Source organism: Dendropsophus ebraccatus, chromosome 2, assembly GCF_027789765.1.
Source record: "Dendropsophus ebraccatus isolate aDenEbr1 chromosome 2, aDenEbr1.pat, whole genome shotgun sequence".
In the NCBI taxonomy this organism is placed as follows: domain Eukaryota; kingdom Metazoa; phylum Chordata; class Amphibia; order Anura; family Hylidae; genus Dendropsophus; species Dendropsophus ebraccatus.
Window position 1 is genome coordinate 144253590 of NC_091455.1, and position 20952 is coordinate 144274541.

A 20952-nucleotide genomic window follows, 5' to 3' on the forward strand; every position below is an offset into this window, starting at 1 on the left:
ATGATGATGATAAGGTACCAGCCAAAAGGAAAGGAATATCCGCATTATGTGCAGTATTAGGAATCTACTTCTGAAGCACTCTAGCAGGGTACAAAATAAAAACATTAACTTTTTAAGCGATTTCAGCCACACAAAATTATATTCCAATTGATAGATAATAAAAAGCCACTATATTCATAGTGTTAAATCCAAATTTGCAGACTCTACTTACATTGAGAAGACTATATTAAGCCCAGCTTTTATATACCAATCATTTCAGGTGATTTTACAGAATAAGGCTACATTCACATGTTCCATAGTTTTGTCTGTAATTGCAAAGCCGCATTTAAAAACTCATTTTGGGCCCAATGATTTCAATTGGACTGATTTCACTGTCCGTATATTTGCGGATCTTTAGGCTATGTTTACACAGTGTAATGAAATCGGAAACCTATGGCTGTAGTGGTTATTGAACACAGTGGCTGTAGTTTTCAGAGTTAATTGATTTCTATTGATTTTAATAGAACAATGGCTGTCGTGTTGTGCACCCAGTGCATCAACTACGGCCGTTGTTCACTGTGGCTGCACTAAATAATGAACATGTCAAACAACGGCTGTAGAAAATAGACTGTTCGCACACTGTATGGACGTAGTGAGAATGAAAGTCAATGTTAGATTGATTTTCATTCACACCCATATGGTCAGCAGACCTCTATGGGTGGTAAATAATGTTCCTACATTATCGTCCGGGGGAACCCATAATACAGCAGCCGTTGTTTGACACACAAAACAGTGGCCGTTGTATACAATACAATAAAGCCTTAGTCTGCAAAAACGGCATCCACAAAAATTACTGACAAGCTGTAGTATGTATTATAACTGCGGTTTAGAATGTCCCATAGAAGTCTATGCGAGCGTGCATAATTTTTGAAGATCTGTAATTTTTACAGATGAAACATTCGTGACGTCTGCAAATCCTTAAAAAATATGAAAAAGTAATCATTTTAAACTATTCTCACGTATTTAACTATATACTATACTATATTACTATACTATATACTTTGCTATATACTTAAAAAATTTTTGCGGATTGCAGATAAAGATTGCAGACAATTACAGACATCATATACAGTTCTGAGAAAATACTAAACGTGTAAATGTAGCCTTAGTCTTCCTGTGTATGGCTATTCTATCACTAGTATAGTCTATGGCAGACCTTGCCAGCAAAGCACCAACCTAACAGATCAATGCTATGCATTGCTTATAATAGTCTAATGATAGCCTAAAGGGGTTGTTCGACGTTCAGTATTTTTTTATGTACTGCTACTGGTGCATAAAAAACAATAAAAATCATATGCTTACCTCTCTGCGCTCCCCCTGGTGTCCTCTTCTCATGTCTCAGGTGTCCCCCGCTGACTGCAGAGCCTCTACTTCCGAGACTGGGACAGGACAGCCCAATGGCCAATGATTGGTTAAGCAGGCATTCCCAGGAAGAGATTGTCTCGGAAATGGAGACTCTGCAGTCAGCATGGGACATTAGCGACACTAGAAGAGGACACTGGTGGAGCACAGAGAGGTAAGCATAGAATGTTTGTTTTATATGCACCAGCAGCAGTATATTAAAAAATACCAAACTCTGGGCAATCCCATTGAATTAATAATACAATAGTATTAGGGGTAGAAGTGTTAGAAAATGAACTGAAAAAAGTTTTTAAACGTATAAGACAACCCTCACCTAGTAGAAGTTTAAATCACTCCCTATATCATCACTCGAGCATACCTAAGAAAACTACTGACAGTTTGCTAAAGATCAATATGATACTTAATGATCGAGTGACTGTTTCTAAGTGGCCGTGGTCACAACATCTAATGTTGTGAGGGACACATAAAGGGATTTATTATGAGCAGCACAAATCATCTACAAATTAAATCAAAATGAAATAAAAAAGAATTTGGGGTATAACTGACATATTGTGTTCTGCATAGTGCCTGGCTTAATGGGATGGCACATGACACAGGGATAATCTTTTTAGTGTTCGTCTTTGGTTAATCACTATGTCATGCTAAGCCCATTCAAGCCTGTATTGGGTAAAAACCAGTGCCTCCAATGTTCCATTAAAAATATTGTGCCTCAAAATGTTAAACTAGCGCATATAATACTTAATTCACTTTTCTTCTGTTCTTTAAAGCAGGGATGACATAATGGAAGGGATGTAAAGCACAAGGTCCAATATCTATCTATACTATTCTACACATGGGGGATACAAGATACCTCTTCTTTCTCACGGTCTTTATCCTGGTACAGGGATCCATATCGCCGGTTAGCTAGTTCATCTTCTGACAAATCTGAGCTGTTGGCCTCATTTTCTCTGAGGTTAGATGAACATTCAAAGCTAGAAATTTTGGAGTTCAATATGCATGTCATTGGCTGAGTACTATCTTCCTCCTTTTTTGTTTCAGTGAGATAACTGCAGTCTTCATTTATGGACAAGCTTGTCTGTTCATGCTCATTGGAAATGGGTGTGTTATTGTTTCCTACATGATCAATGGTTTGAAAATACCAAAATGAATTAAACTCTTCAGAATTTTGTTCCTGCTTCCAGAATTCAGGTGTTTGGCAATCGGTTCCATAGGATTCACCCCATGATTCTGTTGTACAGTTTGGTTCCCAGTTAGGTGGCCATATCTGCTCTGTGTCCAGTTCAGTAATGCTTATTTCCTTTCCGATGAACTGACTTTTTTCCTGAGCTACATCTTGGTGGTTCATGTTAGGAACTGAAGGATCACTGCGATCAGTATTTTTAATGTCATTTAAGTCTTTAGGCAAACTACTACAATTTTCTGTAGTTTCAATAACATTTTGATAATTATTACAGCCATCATTTTCTAAAAGAGTAGAATCAATGTTCTTTGTTTCATTAACATTCTCCATTACAAATTCATTGGCATCGCTGTCTCCATCATTTAATCCATCTGTTTCATAGTCATTATCCAAAACATTTGTCTCAGTATCAATTCTGTGAAAATCAGCATCAACATTATGTTCAATGCTGGTGTCAGATATATGTCTATCATGTTTATTATAATCTTCTTCATCAATTTTATCAGAAATGTATTCATCAAACAAATCCTCTTGTCTCTGTTCCTGCCTGTGTTTGCTTCTTGGTAGCCCTTCTTGATTGTCAAATACATCATCATCATCACTGATAATTACTGTTTCATGACCTAAAACACCCTCCATAATTTCACCATCCTCATTGGATTCCATGTCAATGACCTCTTCTTGACAAGGTAATTCCTCCAAGGGGGTAACATCTGACACTTCCTCATCATTTGACTTTTCCTGCCTATGTTTGACATCACTATCCTCTAGACCCAATGTACCCTCATCTATATCACTCTGTGAAATGTTTAAATCCTCTGCTGACCCACAAGCTGGGGACTCAGCTATAACAAGGTTACATAATGACAGACTTTTGGGGGAGTCAGGCTTCATGCAGACAGACAAGTGAAAGGGAGGAAAAAAAGATAAGAAAATTATGGAAATGATGAAAGAAACACTTACATGTGATGTAATGAACACAATGTAAAATTAACTCATTTTTTAAGTTAAGCCATATCTTAATGACATTAAAGAAAACTCTATTTATCATGATTATTTAGATGATTATACATTGATACTTGACTTCAGAAATTTTGGGAAACCTTTAGATCTGTCAGAATACAGAATATAAGCTCAGTGTGTGGGCACCTGCGGTCTCTCAATGGACTGCAAACTACAAACTGCCATGAAACAGCCTGTGACTGGTGACATATCTGCAGGAGACTTCAAAATGACCAAAATAGTCTCAGTATATATTCTATACAACTCAAAGGTAGAACTTCAAATTAGCCTTTTTTCAAGTATAGTACATCAAGTATTATACTTACTGGCTGCACCAATTCATTATTTGTCTATAAGAGAAAGAGAAATATCTTGTGAGTCTATCAATATTCAGCTGAATTATATGCTGCTGTATCATTTAACTGTTTTGCATTAATACATGTGCATTTGTGCAAGGATTAATAATTCCTGTTCATAACATTGTAATGATCATAAACTTTCAAGAAAAGGGAATCGAAGATGACAACAGAACAGATAAAGAGAATAGTTAGGGTAATTTACCATTGTTGCATACCCGTTTGCTGATGTACAAGTATCAGAGAAAGACAAGTCAATGTTGCGCATTATATGGTCCCTTTGTTGTGTGTTAAGGGCCACACTAGCAGTAGCAGCCATTCATTTCTATTATTGATGAGAGGACATCCCCTGTTTGCATGGGGAGATGTGCAGCCGACAAAGGATGGTTTTACAGCTTCAAGATCTATGCAGATTTGTCAGCTGATCACTGGGTCTTTTATTCATTATATAATAGGGCTGTTCAGCCAATAATCACCCCATGTGAAAAGACCTTTAGGGGAATACCAATCTCAACCAATATAGTTACACTTGTAGAGCTCTAAACACCACTCTGCTCTAAAAGCAGTGGTCTGGCTGGGGTATATATAACTATAATGTAAATGTATAGAGATAGAGGGAGACATTTATTAAGACTGGCATGCTTGTACACCAGTCCTAAATCAAGCCTTGCCCCCATTCACCCTGCCAGATTTATTAAGAGGCACATGCCTTGGCGTAGAAATTTACACTTGCTCTGGAGCTGGTATAGATTTCTGCCATGGTTTACGACTGTTTCCAGGCATAAATCCTGATAAATTAGGGGCAGGAGAAGATCATGCTTCCCTTTTGCCTTGTCGTAACCCCCCTGCCCCCCCCCCCCATCAGGGGAGCAGGGCTTACGCCTGGTGTACGCCACTGAATAGGCAAAAATCTAAATCTAAGTCTACCGTGGCATATGTCAGAGGTACACATTGTGAAATGGCCTCAGAGTTTGTACACTGAGAGTTTCCTAAATGATAATATATAGTTCAGTTTACACTGTATAATATATGTGTAACAAGTTTTCTAAATGAATATATGTGCAAAGATATTTACCTTGACAAGTCCTACAAATCTAACTTATGGTAGCTGAGATAGGAATACTGCTTTAAAGAGGTATTTCCATCTTATTAAGTTATCCCTTATTCACCAGACCCCAACTGATCCCTACATTAGGGACATAATTGTCCTCAGAAGGAATGGAGTGTATGCATGTGCAGTTGGGTCCTTAAAGATCAGCAGATCACAGATAAGGCTTTATTCATAGTAAAGGCTTTATTCATAGTAATGAGCGCAAATGCACAAGTCTGATCATTCTGCATTGGAATACTGGTGCCTAAAGAAGTTGGATGCAGCCCTAGGCAGGCCAGGAAAACATGGATACAGCCTATGCACTCCAGGACTCCCTAGGGTTGCATCCAACTCTTTCAGCCTCCAATATTCAAATGGCAAAAGATCGGACTTGCACTCATTTCTAACTATTCACAATAGTATCATGACTTCTGGTAAAAACCGAGCCAAGGACTGCTCTACTGGGTACTGCTTTTTAAACTGGTAACAGTGAATTCTGAGAGACTGTACTGGTTCTAAAGGCCACCATCTAAAAAAGTTTTTTTTAAAAATGCTGCTTTCTCAAAACAAAACTGGAGAATAGAAATGGACTATAGCTACAAAAGAAGTTACTACAGTATCCTGGTAGATAGAAAGTCCACTTACCGTCCAGAGGTCCCAAGGCAGTGTCTGAAAGGTTAAATAATAGATAAATTACAGTATATTGATATGATACCAGAAAAAGAAATTTATTAAGTAGTTTCATCTTGCCTAGGCACCTAACACACTTGTAAATACACAGTATGAATTACATTCTGGGACAAATCATCTCTAATTATGTTCTGGATTATTTGTCTATGTCAGATTCAATTCATTAATTCAAGATTACTGAACATCTAAGACAGGTGAATCAAACATGTTTAAGTTGTCCATTTATCTCCACTCGTCTAAATGGCTTTCTCAGATTTCTGAGTTTCAGATATATTGCAATTGATTATTGTTTCCTTAACCATCAATTGATAGACCTTTGCATACATTAAATCCTCAGATAATGTGCCCTATGTACCATGAAGCATGCACTCTTCTCTGTGGTAAAATATCTAACAATCCATAATTCTCTCATATCTGAGCCTGATTTAAAAAGATGCATTGCACAAACACTGTCAAGAATGTTAACATCTATTACATTTTACAAACAAAAAAAAATAAATCTAAAAATAGAGAAAAAACTGCTTGCACTAGAGAATAAAAGCATTTCTCTACATCCTGGAAGCACAGCTGGATATATGAAATATATAATGTATGTCCGTGTCCTAACAGCTATCTAACAGTGTCTACAGTATGGAACATATACAGTATGACAGCTATCAGTTTCCTTTTAAAATCTATAGAAAAATGTCAGCTGTCTTTGCACACATTGTAAACATATATATGTTTTGCAATGTGTGCAAAGACTGCTTTTTTTTTTTTTTTTTTTTAAAGGTGCTTTCAGTAGTGGACAGAAGTCAGCACCGTTCTCTGACCAGTCTCTGACCACACAGACATGTATGGAGCATGTGGTGATGTGCACATGAACTATTGGGGGGAGGTTTGTTAAATAACTTCACATTCCTAAGCAGAAGTTGCACTGGATATCGGTAAGTAACTAATAGTGTTTTTCTAAATCAAGTAAAAGGTGGCCAACCCCTTTCACTTTTGTCAGAGCTGCTCAGGTCCGTATGCATTTTCCCTTCTTCCAAAATATCACCTATAAAAATTGCAGTCCAAAAGAGAAATACGGGTGGCACTCACTGTCCGATTAAACCTTCTTTATTTCATAACACAAACAGGTAAAATGTAGCATGCAAGAGCGGGTGGGGGGACGCCACACGTAGCAAGTAGTTACAGCTGTTTCTTGCGCATGTGTGTGCTTCTTCAGACTACACCCCTGCTGCATGTCTCAGGTTATAAAGCATACTCCTCCTGTGACGTACACGAGTGGGCATAACAACTTCTATTTAAAAACAAAACATACATGTTTAAATCGATCTTACCAAGCGTAACTATACAAACATGTTCAACTCAATTCTATCATTCAAGCCAGTTTCTCCCTGTGCACCAGTGGAGAGAATCAATTGAGCTTCTTTTTGTAAGAGGACCCTATTCACATTGTGTCCTGCGTTATTATAGACCCATTCTAATTCTACAAATGGCAGGCATTTTGTATTACCTACATGCATTTCTTTTACATGATCAAAAAGCCTTTTTGCTCCTTTGTTACTTTTTACGTTCGTAGACACGTTCGTAGAAGCACCAATTTAGGGCTTTCAGGGTCTTGCCTATATAGCGTTTTCCGCAGCTACATACAATTTCATACACCAAGCCTTTGGTCTTGCAGCAGATAAAGTCTGCAATCGTGCGAGTAACTCCCCCTTGTGTGATTGTCCTAGTAACAAGGCAGTGTTCACACCAGTTGCAGCTACCACACTTGAACATACCTTTTGGGGATACCATTTCTAGCCAATTAGACTTCGCTCTTTCTTCTTTAAAACGGCTGTGTACAAGAATATCTTTTACGTTTTTACAGTGTTTAAAAGTTATTAGCGGTTTTTCTGCATAGGTTTGAGAAAAGAAAGGCTCTTTTAGAAACAGATACCAATTTTTATGAATTGTTTTACATACAAGGTCTGCTAGGGGATGGTATTTAAATGCAAAAGAAAATCTAGGTTTACCACTCTTACTGTTATTTGTCTTACTATGCTTCTTAAGTCTAGGTTCACACTACGTATATTTCAGTCAGTATTGTGGTCCTCATATTGCAACCAAAACCAGGAGTGGATTAAAAACACAGAAAGGATCTGTTCACACAATGTTAAAATTGAGTAGATGGCCGCCATGTAACAGTATATAACTGCCATAATTTCAATATAACAGCCGTTGTTTTAAAATAACAGCAAATATTTACCATTAAATGGCGGCCATCCACTCAATTTCAACATTGTGTGAACAGATCCTTTCTGTGTTTTTAATCCACTCCTGGTTTTGGTTGCAATATGAGGACCACAATACTGACTGAAATATATATAGTGTGAACCCAGTCTAACAATGTTTTTCTTTGTTTTTTATAGGCTCTTTCTTTTGCAAGTAGCAGATCTTTCTCAGAATACCCTCTTAGCATCAGACTTTGGGTGAGTTCATTGGCCTTCTCCCTGAAAGCTGCATCTGTGCTGTTTATGCGGCGCACTCTTAAATATTGTCTGTACACAATGGCAGCTTTGGTGTGACTAGGATGGTAACTGTCATGGTGTAACAGTGTATTAGATGCTGTTGGTTTACGATAACTTACAGTGGCTAGCTTTTTATCCTCTATTTTTACCAAAATATCTAGGAATTCAATTGAGCTGTCAGTTTACTCGTAAATTTCATATTGAATGTATTGTTGTTCAAATAAGTTATGCAATCAGTAAAATCGTCAGATGACAAATATGTCATCCACGAAACGGTGGTAACATTTCAACATTTTTATGAAGGCATTTTTTTACAGAGAAAATCATATTTCTTTCGAATTCAGCTAGAAACAAATAAGCAAGGGTACAAGCGACGGGAGTACCCATCGCGGTACCGTTGCTTTAGAAATACCAGATATTTTCTAAGATGAATTTTAAACCTTAACAAACACATTCTATGAGTTCTTTACTCTTGCATACTCAAATAATACTCTTATAACGTCTACTCCCAATTTCTGCAGAATCTTTTTATATAGGCTCTTGACGTCAATAGTGGCCATATACATGTCTTTTGGCCAAAAGAAAGTCATTGGTGTCTTTGATCAGTGCTGGTACTTCTTCCAAAAGTGGCCTAAGTAGCCAAACAATATATTGGGATAGCGTTTCAGTCAGTGACCCTGATCGTTCTGCCGGGGGTGGTTTTAGACTTTTATGAACCTTTGGGACGAAGTACCAGCACAGATCTTTTGGCCAAGCTGGTAGCAGTTTTTCTGCTTTGCCTCGCAAAATGACACCTTTTTCTACTCCTTTACGTAAGAGGGTTTGCAATTTATTTTCTATCTTTGGAGTAGGGTTATGATTTAGCTCAACATACGTGGAGGTATCATTAAGCTGGCGTAATGACTCCATAATAACTGTGTTTCCCCCTTCATTTGCCTTTTTTATTTCTATGTCTTTACTTTCCTTTAGGCATTTGAGAGCTTTTTCTTCATCTATTGTGAGATTGTTAATCGGTTTGGGGTAGATAAGAGCTTTAATGTCTTCCATAACTCTAAATCTAAATAAATCCAGGTTACTACCTGGCTGAATTGGGGGGGGGGGGGCGGTGTAAAATTTGACTTAACCAGTAAAGATTTATTTTTGTGTGTTTCTCCTGTTCCTTTCGTACCTTCTATTAATTCTAGCAGGTCATTGAGACAGGTTGAATCAGCTTCTGTCTCACTGCGGGCCAGAATAAATCCCAAATTACCTGATCTTATTGGTATTTCTCCCTCTAAAGCTTTTGGCATATTAGTAGGGGTCTGTGATTATTTTTTTTTCATATTTAGTTTGCGTATTGATTTATACAAATATATTTCAAAATCTACAACATTGAACGGTTCTGGCATGCAATAATTCAACACTTTATTCCGCAGAAAGTAGAGAGTAGACGTTATAAGAGCATTACTTGAATATGCAGGCAAGAGTAAAGAACTCATAGAATTTGTTTGTGAAGGTTTGCAATTTATCTTAGAAAATAATGCATTTGTGTTTAACATCTGTTTTTTGCAAACATTTGCAAAGCAACGTACCGTTGCAAATTTGTTTCTAGCTGAATTCGAAAGAAATATGATTTTCTCTGTAAAAAATCCCTTCATAAAAATTTTTAAATATTACCACCGTTTCGTGGATGACATATTTGTCATCTGGTTAGGGACATCTGACAATTTTACTGATTTCGTAACTTATTTGAACAACAATACATTTAATATGAAATTTACGAGTAAACTAACTGACAGCTCTATTGAATTTCTAGATGTTTTGGTAAAAATAGAAGATAACAAGCTGACCATTGTAAACCAACAGCATGTACACTGTTACACCATGACAGTTACCATCCTAGTCACACAAAAGCTGCCATCCTGTACAGACAATATTTAAAAGTGCGCCGCATAAACAGCACAGATGCAGCTTTCAGGGAGAAGGCCAACGAACTCACCCAAGGTCTGATGCTAAGAGGGTATCCTGAGAAAGATCTGCTACTTGCAAAAGAAAGAGCCTATAAAAAAACAAAGAAAAACTTTGTTAAGAAGAAGCAATAGTAAAACAAATAACAGTAATAGTGGTAATCCTAGGTTTTCTTTTGCATTTAAATACAGTCCCCTAGCACAGTGATTTTCAACCAGTGTGCCATGGCACACTAGTGTGCCGCGACACAAGGTCGGGTGTGCCGCGGGGAAAGTCCCCCAAACTATGGTGCCCCTGCTGCTGTCCGCCTCACCTACTGGCCGCCTGTAGCGCCCAGACGTGCTCCTCCTATCCAACCAGCGGAGATCGGGAGCGTGGTGCGCTGCGGCGGGCCGTGATGCCCGCATCCAATCAACGTGTGCGCTACGCCCCCCGCAGCGCACTGCACTCCCGGTCTCCGCTGATTGGAGGAGCACGTCCGGGCCCTACGGGCGGCCAGTAGGTGAGGCGGACAGCAGCGGTGACCATCTCAGAGGAGGTGAGGAGGAAGAGGGGGAGAGAAACCTGGGGATGGGGGAGAGAAACAGGAGAAAACAATGGGGGAGAGAAACCTGGGGATGGGGGAGAGAAGCATGGGGGAGAAACAGGGGGGGGGCGGGAGACACGGAGAGAAGCATGGGGAAGAGAAAACTGGGGATGGGGGAGACAAACATGGGGATGGGGGAGAGAAGCATGGGGGAGAAACAGGGGGGGAGAGACAGGGAGAGAAGCATGGAGGAGAGAAACCTGGGGATGGGGGAGAGAAACCTGGGGATGGGGGAGAGAAACATGGGGATGGCGGAGGCGGAGAGAAGCATGGGGGAGAAACAGGGGGGAGAGACAGGGAGAGAAGCATGGGGGAGAGAAACATGGGGATGGGGGAGAGAAGTTTGGTGGAGAGAAGCATGGGGGAGAGAAGCACAGGAGAGAAGCAGGGGGGAGAAGTATGGTGGAGAGAAGCACAGGAGAGAAGCATGGGGGAGAGAAGCACAGGAGAGAAGTATGGTGGAAGGAAGCACAGGAGAGAAGCATGGGGGAGAGAAGTATGGTGGAGGGAAGCACAGGAGAGAAGCATGGGGGAGAGAAGTATGGTGGAGGGAAGCACAGGAGAGAAGCAGGGGGGAGAAGAAAACAGGCCCAGGTTTCACACTGAGTGAATATAAATACTTTTAGAATCTATATTATTAACTATATGTATAATATGTACTGTTTTAGTGTCATTTTGTGCCATTTTGGTTGGTGGTGTGCCCCAGGATTTTTTAAGTATAAAAAGTGTGCCGCGGCTCAAAAAAGGTTGAAAATCACTGTCCTAGCAGACCTTGTACGTAAAACAATTAATAAAAATTAGTATCTAATTCAAAAAGATTCTTTCTTTTCTCAAACCTATGCAGAAAAAACGCTAATAACTTTTAAATGCTGTAAAAAGGCAAAAGATATTCTTGTACACAGCCATTTTTAAGAAGAAAGAGCGAAGTCTAATTGGCTAGAAACAGTATCCCCAAAAGGTATGTTCAAGTGCCGTAGCTGCAACCGGTGTGAACACTGCCTTGTTACTAGGACAATCACACTAGGGGGAGTTACTTGCACGATTACAGACTTTATCTGGTGTATGCAATTGTATGGAGCTGCGGAAAACACTATATAGGCATGACCCTAAGAGCCCTAAAAGATCATGTAAAATAAATGCAGGTAATAAATGAGGGTAATACAAAATGCTTGCGATTCGTAGGATTAGAAAAGGTATACAATAACGCAGGACACAATGTGAATAGGGTCCTTTTACAAAAAGAAGCTCGATTGATTCTCTCCACTGGTGCACAGGGAGAAAATGGTTTGAATAATAGAATTGAGTTGAACATGTTTGTATAATTACGTTTGGTAAAACATGTATGTTTTGTTTTCAAATAGAAGTTGTTACACCCACTCATGTACATGTACATCACAGGAAAAGTATGCTTCATAGCCTGAGACATGCAGGAGGGGTGTAGTCTGAAGAAGCACAGGCATGCACAAGAAACAGCTGTATCTACTTGCTACATGTGGTGTCCCCCCACCTGCTCTTGCATGCTATATTTTAGCCTGTTTGCGTTAAGAAACAAAGAAGGTTTTCATCAGCAGTGAGTGCCCCCCGTATTTCTCTTTTGGACTGTTATTGTATACGTGATTATATAAAGGGATGTGAGCACCTGTCATGAACCATTAACCCACTCCTTGCACACAAAAGGAACTCCCCGATAACTCCACTTGCTTTATCAGCTTCGGTAAGGTAGTGCCGGCCGCTGTGTCTATTTTGGAACTATTAAAATTGACTGTTTACTTGCCTAATAACTCCCATTTTTTCTGGTGCTATTAATGCTATTCATTCATCTTTCAATGGTTTTAATATTCTGGCTTTTTGGTCTATAAAAATGCTCTATAGCAAAAAAGAGGTGTCTCCATTGCTGGCACTGCGGCACGCCACCACAATCTTCTCAATGTTGGACAACATATCACAGGTTTAGACCCTTTCCATTTTTTTCTCTAACAGGTACACTAGCCACCCACTGTATCACAGATTTTCAGAGCTATCTTAAGACGATTTATTTAATTATGAACTAACATTTCATCTAAGATATCATTTACACATTTTAATTATGGTAATTTTACTAAGAATAAATACACAGATTATTAAAGCACTAGGTAATAATGACAGAATTTATTATACAGCTGTCATACAGTCAAGAACCTTTAAATGTTAAGATATATTTTGTACTTGACGTTTTCTCCTGATCTTCACAAAACACGGATTCTTTCCGTTTTTATAAAAGAACACCCTCACAGTATAAGGCTATGTTCACGCTAAGTAAAATAAAGTGAAACGGTCTTGCTTGTTATTTTTAAAATCACATCCGTTATTACAGCATTTTAATTGACAATAATGAGATGCATTAAAGTCAATAAAATGACAGCCGCCCAATGCACACAGTGTATTAAATGATGGACGTTTGCACAGATGTCAGAGTAATGATCATGACAGTTATTAGTAGACATCTTTTTCAAACAACAGACGTTACTTTATGGTTGATCACAAACAGTTTTTACAGTTTCAACGTCCTTTCACTGGCTTTACTATTAAATTCAATGGACTTTTCAATTAAGGACACACCCAAAAGGCAATCAGTCCTCCTAAACTAATATAATGCACCAATAGCAGTCATTGTAATGACGGGGGTCCAAACCGCGAAATCACTGACGTCATTTTGAACTCAAAGTGATGGATGCCATTTAAAAAAAATAAATAAATAATGGAAAGGAAAAAAAGTAATGTGTAGGTCACAAATATAGTCAATAAAGGGATAAAATATACAGCTGTTGATTACAATATCTTATTTTGGTGCACCCATCCATGTATTACACCTGCCTGGCTGCTATATAATACTATATTTCCAATACAGTGGCCACTGAAAAAGACACTGTTAGGAATGTGACTTTGCGCTCCTCAGTCCATGCTGGGCGGCCGAGGAAGCGCTGAATTTCTGTCTGTGTTTGCACTGAATGAACTGTGTTTTACTTTCCAGCCACACCTGCCTTGCCTGTCAGACTTCTGGCAGTGCAGGGGTTACTGCACTGCTAGATCTGTTCAGCTGAGCTTGGTGCTGGGATCAGGGCTGGCCCAATCAGCTGCTGGACCTAGTCTCTGATCCAGGATAAAAAGCAGTCAGATCCTCAGTTCCCTGCTGGCTATTAGTTGTTTCTAGTCCCAGCTTCCCTGCTCCTTTCCCAGCGTTCCCTGTCCTAATCCCCTTGCTATTGCTCTACCCGTATTCTGACCTCTTGCCTGACATCTGACTATCCGCTCTCCTTCTGATTTTGTACTGCGTTGTCTGTTTGGTTTTGACCCTGCTAGTTGACTATCCTCCATTGTGTTTTGTTTGTCTGTCTACGTTTTGTGTATTCACCTACGCAGTGTAGGGACCGACTCCGTGGTTGTCCGCGACCGTTTAGGGTCGACTGAGGCAAGTAGGCAGGTGACAGTGGGTGGGTTCAGATCTAGGGCCCACTGTCTCTTGTCTTGTCTACGCCTACCAGGTCATGACAGAATAGCCAGCCCTTTAAAAAAAAAAAATATATATATATATTTTTTTTTTTTTTTCCTTTGCGGGTCATCTCGCATCATGGATCCTGTGAAAGCTCTGGTTGAGCAAATGCAAGGTCTGAACAGGCTAGTTCAGAATCTTGCACAGCAGGTGCAGGAGCAGGAGTCCACACCACGGCAAGTGACCATGACCGCGGCAATGCCTCTGGAACCTCCGATTCTGCTCCCCGAAAAATTTAAAGGGGACAGGAAGGCCTTCAGGATCTTCAAGGAAGGTTGCAAATTATTTTTTCGTTTACGTCCCCCTCTTCAGGAGATGAAACCCAAAGAGTCGACATTGTCATGTCTCTCTTGCAGGGTCCTCCTCAGGAGTGGGCTTTTTCGTTACCCCCTGATTCTATGGAATTATCTTCAGTGGACCAATTTTTTGATGCCCTGGGGTTACTATATGATGACCCAGACAGAACCGCTGTGGCAGAGCGACAGCTGACTTCTCTGCGACAGGGTAAGAGACCTGTAGAGGAGTACTGTGCAGAATTCCGGCAGTGGTGTGTTCCTTCAGGGTGGAACGATCCAGCATTGAGGTGCCAATTTAGGATGGGGTTGTCTGACCAACTTAAGGACCTATTAGTGGTGTACCCTACCCCTGACACGTTAGAAGGGACTATGACATTGGCGATAAGGGTTGACAGGAGACTCAGAGACAGACGTGGGGAAAAGAGCGTCTCTGATGCTTCTAAATCTCTTTCTTTCCCTAACTATACTCCTAAGTCTAATCCTTCTGTTCCTCTGTTGTCACAAGAAGACCCCATGCAACTAGGTGCTGCTGACACCCAGACCCGACAAGCTCTTCGGCTACAGCACAATCTCTGCCTGTACTGTGGCAAGTCTGGTCATTGGGTGAAAGAATGTCCATCCAAGCCTGGTCAACCGGCGAAAAGACTCCAGCATCTGAGTGACTGTCGAGGGAGTCACTCAGGCGCACAGGTACCTCTAGAAAATAAGAACAAATTGATGTTGCCCATCTCGTTGTTTTTAGGTAATAAGTGTATTTCTGGGTATGCTCATGTGGATTCTGGAGCTTCTGCCAATTTTATTAGCTCTGCATTTTGGTCATGCTTGGGAATTTGCCCTCTTCTGCTTAAATGTCCATTAACTATTACTGGTGCTGATTTTACCCCTTTGGCCCGGGGTAAAATCCAGTACATCACTCCGCATCTTGAGGTGCAAATTGGATCAGTTCACAAAGAAAATCTTGATTTTCTGGTGATGGATAACTTATCCTCTGACATTATTTTGGGTTTGCCCTGGTTGGACCAGCATAATCCTGTGTTTGACTGGTCTAACAGGGAATTGATTAAATGGGGGCCAAATTGTGCTTCTCATTGTATTGCGCTGAATGTCACAGATTGTTCTCCTGTGGAGGGAGCAATTCCTGAGTTTTTATCTGACTTTGCTGATGTCTTTGATGAGAAGGCTGTGGAGGTGCTACCGCCACACCGACCTTATGATTGTGCGATTGACTTGATGCCAGGGTCCAAGTATCCTAAGGGAAGAATCTTCAATCTGTCTAGACCTGAGAGGGAGGCCATGCGAGAATATATCCAGGACAGCCTTCGCAAAGGTCACATTCGTCCCTCTTGCTCTCCCTTAGGGGCTGGGTTCTTTTTTGTGGGGAAAAAAGATGGTGGTCTTAGACCTTGTATTGATTATCGTGAACTAAACAAGATTACCATTAAGAACCAACATCCCCTTCCCCTAATTCCGGATCTATTCAATCAGATTGTGGGCGCCCAGTGGTTCTCCAAGATTGACCTACGTGGGGCCTACAATCTGATAAGAATTAGGGAGGGGGACGAGTGGAAAACTGCCTTTAATACGCCTGAAGGGCATTTTGAATATCTGGTTAAGCCATTTGGGTTAAGCAACGCGCCGGCAGTTTTTCAACATTTTGTTAATGATGTTTTCCGTAAATATCTTGGGCAATTTTTAGTAGTTTATCTGGATGACATTTTAATCTTCTCTCCTGATTGGGCCTCACACATAGCTCATGTTCGTAAGGTTATGGAATTGCTCAGATTGAACCATCTGTACGCTAAACTGTCCAAATGCCAGTTCGGGATCCAAAAGGTCTCTTTTCTGGGTTATATTATCACCCCTTACTCCTTCTGTATGGACCCACTGAAGGTGGCTGCTATTGAGAAATGGGAACGACCTACTAGTCTAAAGGCCCTGCAACGATTTTTAGGATTTGCCAATTATTATAGAAAATTTATTAAAGGCTTCTCAGTCATTGCCAAACCACTGACTGACTTAACCAGAAAAGGAGCTGATCTTGTGAACTGGAGTCCCAAAGCTGTACAGGCATTTGGACAGTTGAAAAAATGTTTTTCTGAGGCCCCAGTCCTTATTCAGCCGGATTTAGATCAGCCATTCATCATCGAGGTAGATGCTTCAGAAGTGGGGGTTGGAGCGGTCCTCTCACAAGGTTCCGAGACCCTCACTAATCTTAGACCTGTAGCCTATTTTTCAAGGAAGTTCTCTAAAACTGAATGTAATTATGACATTGGTAACAGGGAGTTGTTGGCCATTAAATGGGCCTTTGATGAGTGGAGACACTTCCTTGAAGGGGCTAAACATAAGATCAGGGTTTTGACTGATCATAAAAATCTCTTATACCTTGATAAAGCTAAGCGCCTTACTCCTCGACAGGCAAGGTGGGCGTTATTTTTTACCAGGTTCCATTTTGAAATTACCTTCCGTCCGGGTTCTAAGAATGTCCGAGCGGATGCTCTGTCTCGCAGCTTTGAGGCCAGCAATGCCCCCAGGAAAGAACCTGAGACTATTTTAGCACCAGGTGTGGTCGTTGCCACCCTCCAACCTGACCTTGCCGCTCAGGTGGTAGATTCACAATCCCTAGCCCCTAGGAACATCCCGGAGGGAAAACTCTTTGTACCCCCCAACCTTCGACTCAGAGTTCTTGAAGAGACCCACTGTTCAGTTTTAGCAGGTCACCCGGGCATTGCTGGCACAAAGTATCTGCTCTCACGGTATTATTGGTGGCCGTCTTGGGCCAGAGATACTAAACTGTTTGTTGAGGCCTGTGAGGTCTGTGCCAGGTCCAAGGTTCCTCGTAGATTACCTGAAGGTCTTCTACATCCTCTCCCTTTGCCTGAGAGACCCTGGACCCACATTTCAATGGATTTTATCACTGACTTGCCACCTTCAAAAGGGAAGACTGTTATCTGGGTCGTAACTGATAGATTTTCTAAAATGTGCCATCTGATTCCCCTTAAGAAACTCCCTAATGCACGTACGTTAGCATCTCTGTTCATCAATCACATTTTACGACTTCATGGGGTTCCAGAGAACATTGTGTCTGATAGAGGGGTGCAGTTTGTCTCTAAGTTCTGGAGGGAGTTCTGTGGTCGATTGGGGACTTCGTTGGCATTTTCATCTGCCTTCCATCCTCAGACCAATGGGCAGACTGAAAGAGTCAACCAATCATTAGAACAATTTCTAAGATGCTTTGTTTCTAGTGCCCAGGACAAATGGAAGGAGTATTTGTCCTTGGCAGAATTCGCCCTCAATAATAGAGAAAATCATTCTACCAAAATGTCGCCGTTTTTCTGCAATTATGGTTTTAATCCGAGGTTTTCATCTGCGCATGCTGCTGAATCTGTTAACCCGTCAGCTGAAAAAACCTATAGAAGACTGTGCACAGTCTGGGCCCAAGCTCTTGAGAACTTGGTTAAAGCCCAGGAATTATCGAAAAAACAAGCCAACAAAAGACGCATATCTGGCCCAGAATACCTAGTGGGTGACAAGGTGTGGCTTTCCACGAAAAACTTGAAACTTAGGGTTCCGTCTGGAAAACTGGCACCCAAATACATTGGGCCATATGTCATCACTGAGATAATTAACCCTGTTTCTTTCAGGTTGCAATTGCCAAGAGTCATGAAAATTCATAATGTGTTCCATAAGGCTCTATTGAAAAGGTATATCACTCCTGTGTTGCCGTCTATTCCTCCAGATCCCCTGGTCATTCAAGGGGAGCTTGAGTTTGAAATTGAGAAAATTCTGGACTCTCGCCGGGTGCAGAACTCCGTTCAATACCTCATTCATTGGAAGGGGTTCGGCCCGGAAGAACGGACTTGGGTGGCAAGCCGAGATGTCCACGCTCCCCGTCTCATTAGACAATTTCATAATTGTAACCCCTCTAAGCCTCGTCCTTTGAGTGAGGGTCCTAAGGCCCCTCATAAGAGGGGGGGTACTGTTAGGAATGTGACTTTGCGCTCCTCAGTCCGTGCTGGGCGGCCGAGGAAGCGCTGAATTTCTGTCTGTGTTTGCACTGAATGAACTGTGTTTTACTTTCCAGCCACACCTGCCTTGCCTGTTAGACTTCTGGCAGTGCAGGGGTTACTGCACTGCTAGATCTGTTCAGCTGAGCTTGGTGCTGGGATCAGGGCTGGTCCAATCAGCTGCTGGACCTAGTCTCTGATCCAGGATAAAAAGCAGTCAGATCCTCAGTTCCCTGCTGGCTATTAGTTGTTTCTAGTCCCAGCTTCCCTGCTCTTTTCCCAGCGTTCCCTGTCCTATCCCCTTGCTATTGCTCTACCCGTATTCTGACCTATTGCCTGACATTTGACTATCCGCTCTCCTTCTGATTTTGTACTACGTTGTCTGTTTGGTTTTGACCCTGCTAGTTGACTATCCTCTATTGTGTTTTGTTTGTCTGTCTATGTTTTGTGTATTCACCTACGCAGTGTAGGGACCGACTCAGTGGTTGTCCGCGACCGTTTAGGGTCGACTGAGGCAAGTAGGCAGGTGACAGTGGGTGGGTTCAGATCTAGGGCCCACTGTCTCTTGTCTTGTCAACGCCTACCAGGTCATGACAGACACTCAAAAAAGAAAAAAAACCTGCTGCTATCCAGAAGTGATATCATAAAATGGATGATCAGATTCTGATTTAAAATAATTTGACAGATAAGATAAATAGATAAATATGTGATCTTAAAAAGATTGTCTGGAATAATATTATATTGTGCTGCCTGGACTGCGGGTTCGATGTCAGGAACATATACTTTACTTATCTGTCCTACTCTGCCACCAGCAAAACATCCGGTGACATGCTGTTTCCACCGGAAATGGAAGCTGTTTAGACTCTATACTGGCTATACTGAGCGTCCATTGCCGCCAGGAATGGCTCTTCAGCAGATGTTTTTAAATTGCTGGTGGAAGGGGAGAGCAGGAGGCGGGGGCCCAGCAATGGCAGCGGAGTGGGAAAGGTAAGTATATGTCTCTGACATCTCTCCACAGCATAGTATAATATAATTTTATCCCAGACAACCCCTTTTAAGGGATCTAGTAACATTCCTCATCATGATTAAAACCCACTAGTACATTATAGCTGATGGGCACGGCACTCTGAAGCTGTGCTCAGCAGCACTAATGGGGTTTAAACACAATGAGGTTCATATAATATCTTCATTACACAACTACTGCAATAATGTAACATATACCAGTATAAGTAATAGATAGTTACAACCAAACATGTAGTGACCAATACCTGGGACATTGGTGAATGTGACTGTGTTATTCCCACTGATGCAGCCTCCGGTTTAAAAGGATCAAAGTCCAGATCTAGTAAGGATTCAACTTTCTTTTCCTCTTCAATTTCATTCTATATGAAAGAAAATAAAAACTAATAATCTTAGACCTAGAGGACAAATTTTTGACTTTTTTTTATTGACAGGTCAGTTTTAAAGGAATAATCCAGAATCAGAAAAACAGTTGTCCTCAGGTTGTGTGTGGTATAGCAATTGAGGACCATTCCCTTCAAAGGAACCAAGCTGAAATATCATATTTATTTTTTTTTATGTCTTGGCATAGAAGTAGTTAAAGAAAGTTGCTACTACATTCTTGCAGCGTAATTAAAATTCACTGGAAGAATGCAGGGCTATAGACTCTAATGGCAGCAAGCATCGCAGTGGATTTTCTGCAATATGCGCAGCATGGAATCTGCTGCCTACCTTCTTTCATGTGAATCTACAGTCACTGATAAGCAGGGTGCTGACAACCAGAACTTCCACAGATCAGCTATTCATTACCTGCAGTAAATGGGGCCAGAAGCATTTGGCTCTGTTCATTGTGTAGAGGTGGCAACCTGTAACTGCAGCCCAGCTTCCGTCCAAGTGAATAGCAGCTGAGCTGCAGTGACCATTTCCGGCCACTGTACAGCAAACGGAGAAAACTCCTTTAAAAGGAATCTGTCTGCTCCTGGGCCCTACCTGAGGTGCTGACAGTGTGCTGTAGCTGGCAGCCCCTAGTGAGCATGGTGCCTTTTTGGTATTTTTCCGTGTAGCGGATTATGTACAATCTTATGTCTCCTACTGTACTAAAGAGTCACAGAGCAGTTGTTTTTGCCACACTCTGGCATGCATCCTTCTCCCTCTTCATGAATAATCAATGCTGCCTGGCCTCCTGCTCGCTCAGCTATCAGATTGCAGATCAGCCCTCTGTAGGCAGTTTATGTCTTAAAGAAATGTTCTCATAATTGTATCACATTTAAGGCTATGTTCACACACAGTATTTTTCCTCAGTATTTTGGTCAGTATTTTGCAACCAAATCCAAGAGTGGATTGAGAACACAGAAAGGCTATGTTCTCACACTATTG

General features: G+C 41.1%; 1 protein-coding gene across 5 annotated transcripts in view; it reads right to left on the minus strand.

Annotated features, from left to right (window-relative positions):
• AMPH (amphiphysin) overlaps positions 1 to 20952 on the minus strand; it is a 151957-nt gene that overhangs the window by 20626 nt on the left and 110379 nt on the right. For all 5 annotated transcript variants that reach the window (XR_011361907.1, XM_069960352.1, XM_069960351.1 and 2 more), the window contains exons 12-14: positions 19845 to 19958; positions 5675 to 5698; positions 3910 to 3933 (exon numbers count right to left, since the gene is read on the minus strand). Coding sequence is in view for 4 of the 5 variants with exons in the window: in XM_069960352.1 (XP_069816453.1) it covers positions 3910 to 3933; positions 5675 to 5698; positions 19845 to 19958 (162 nt within the window). In the remaining variant the exon portion in view is untranslated. The remainder of the gene's footprint in view (positions 1 to 3909; positions 3934 to 5674; positions 5699 to 19844; positions 19959 to 20952) is intronic.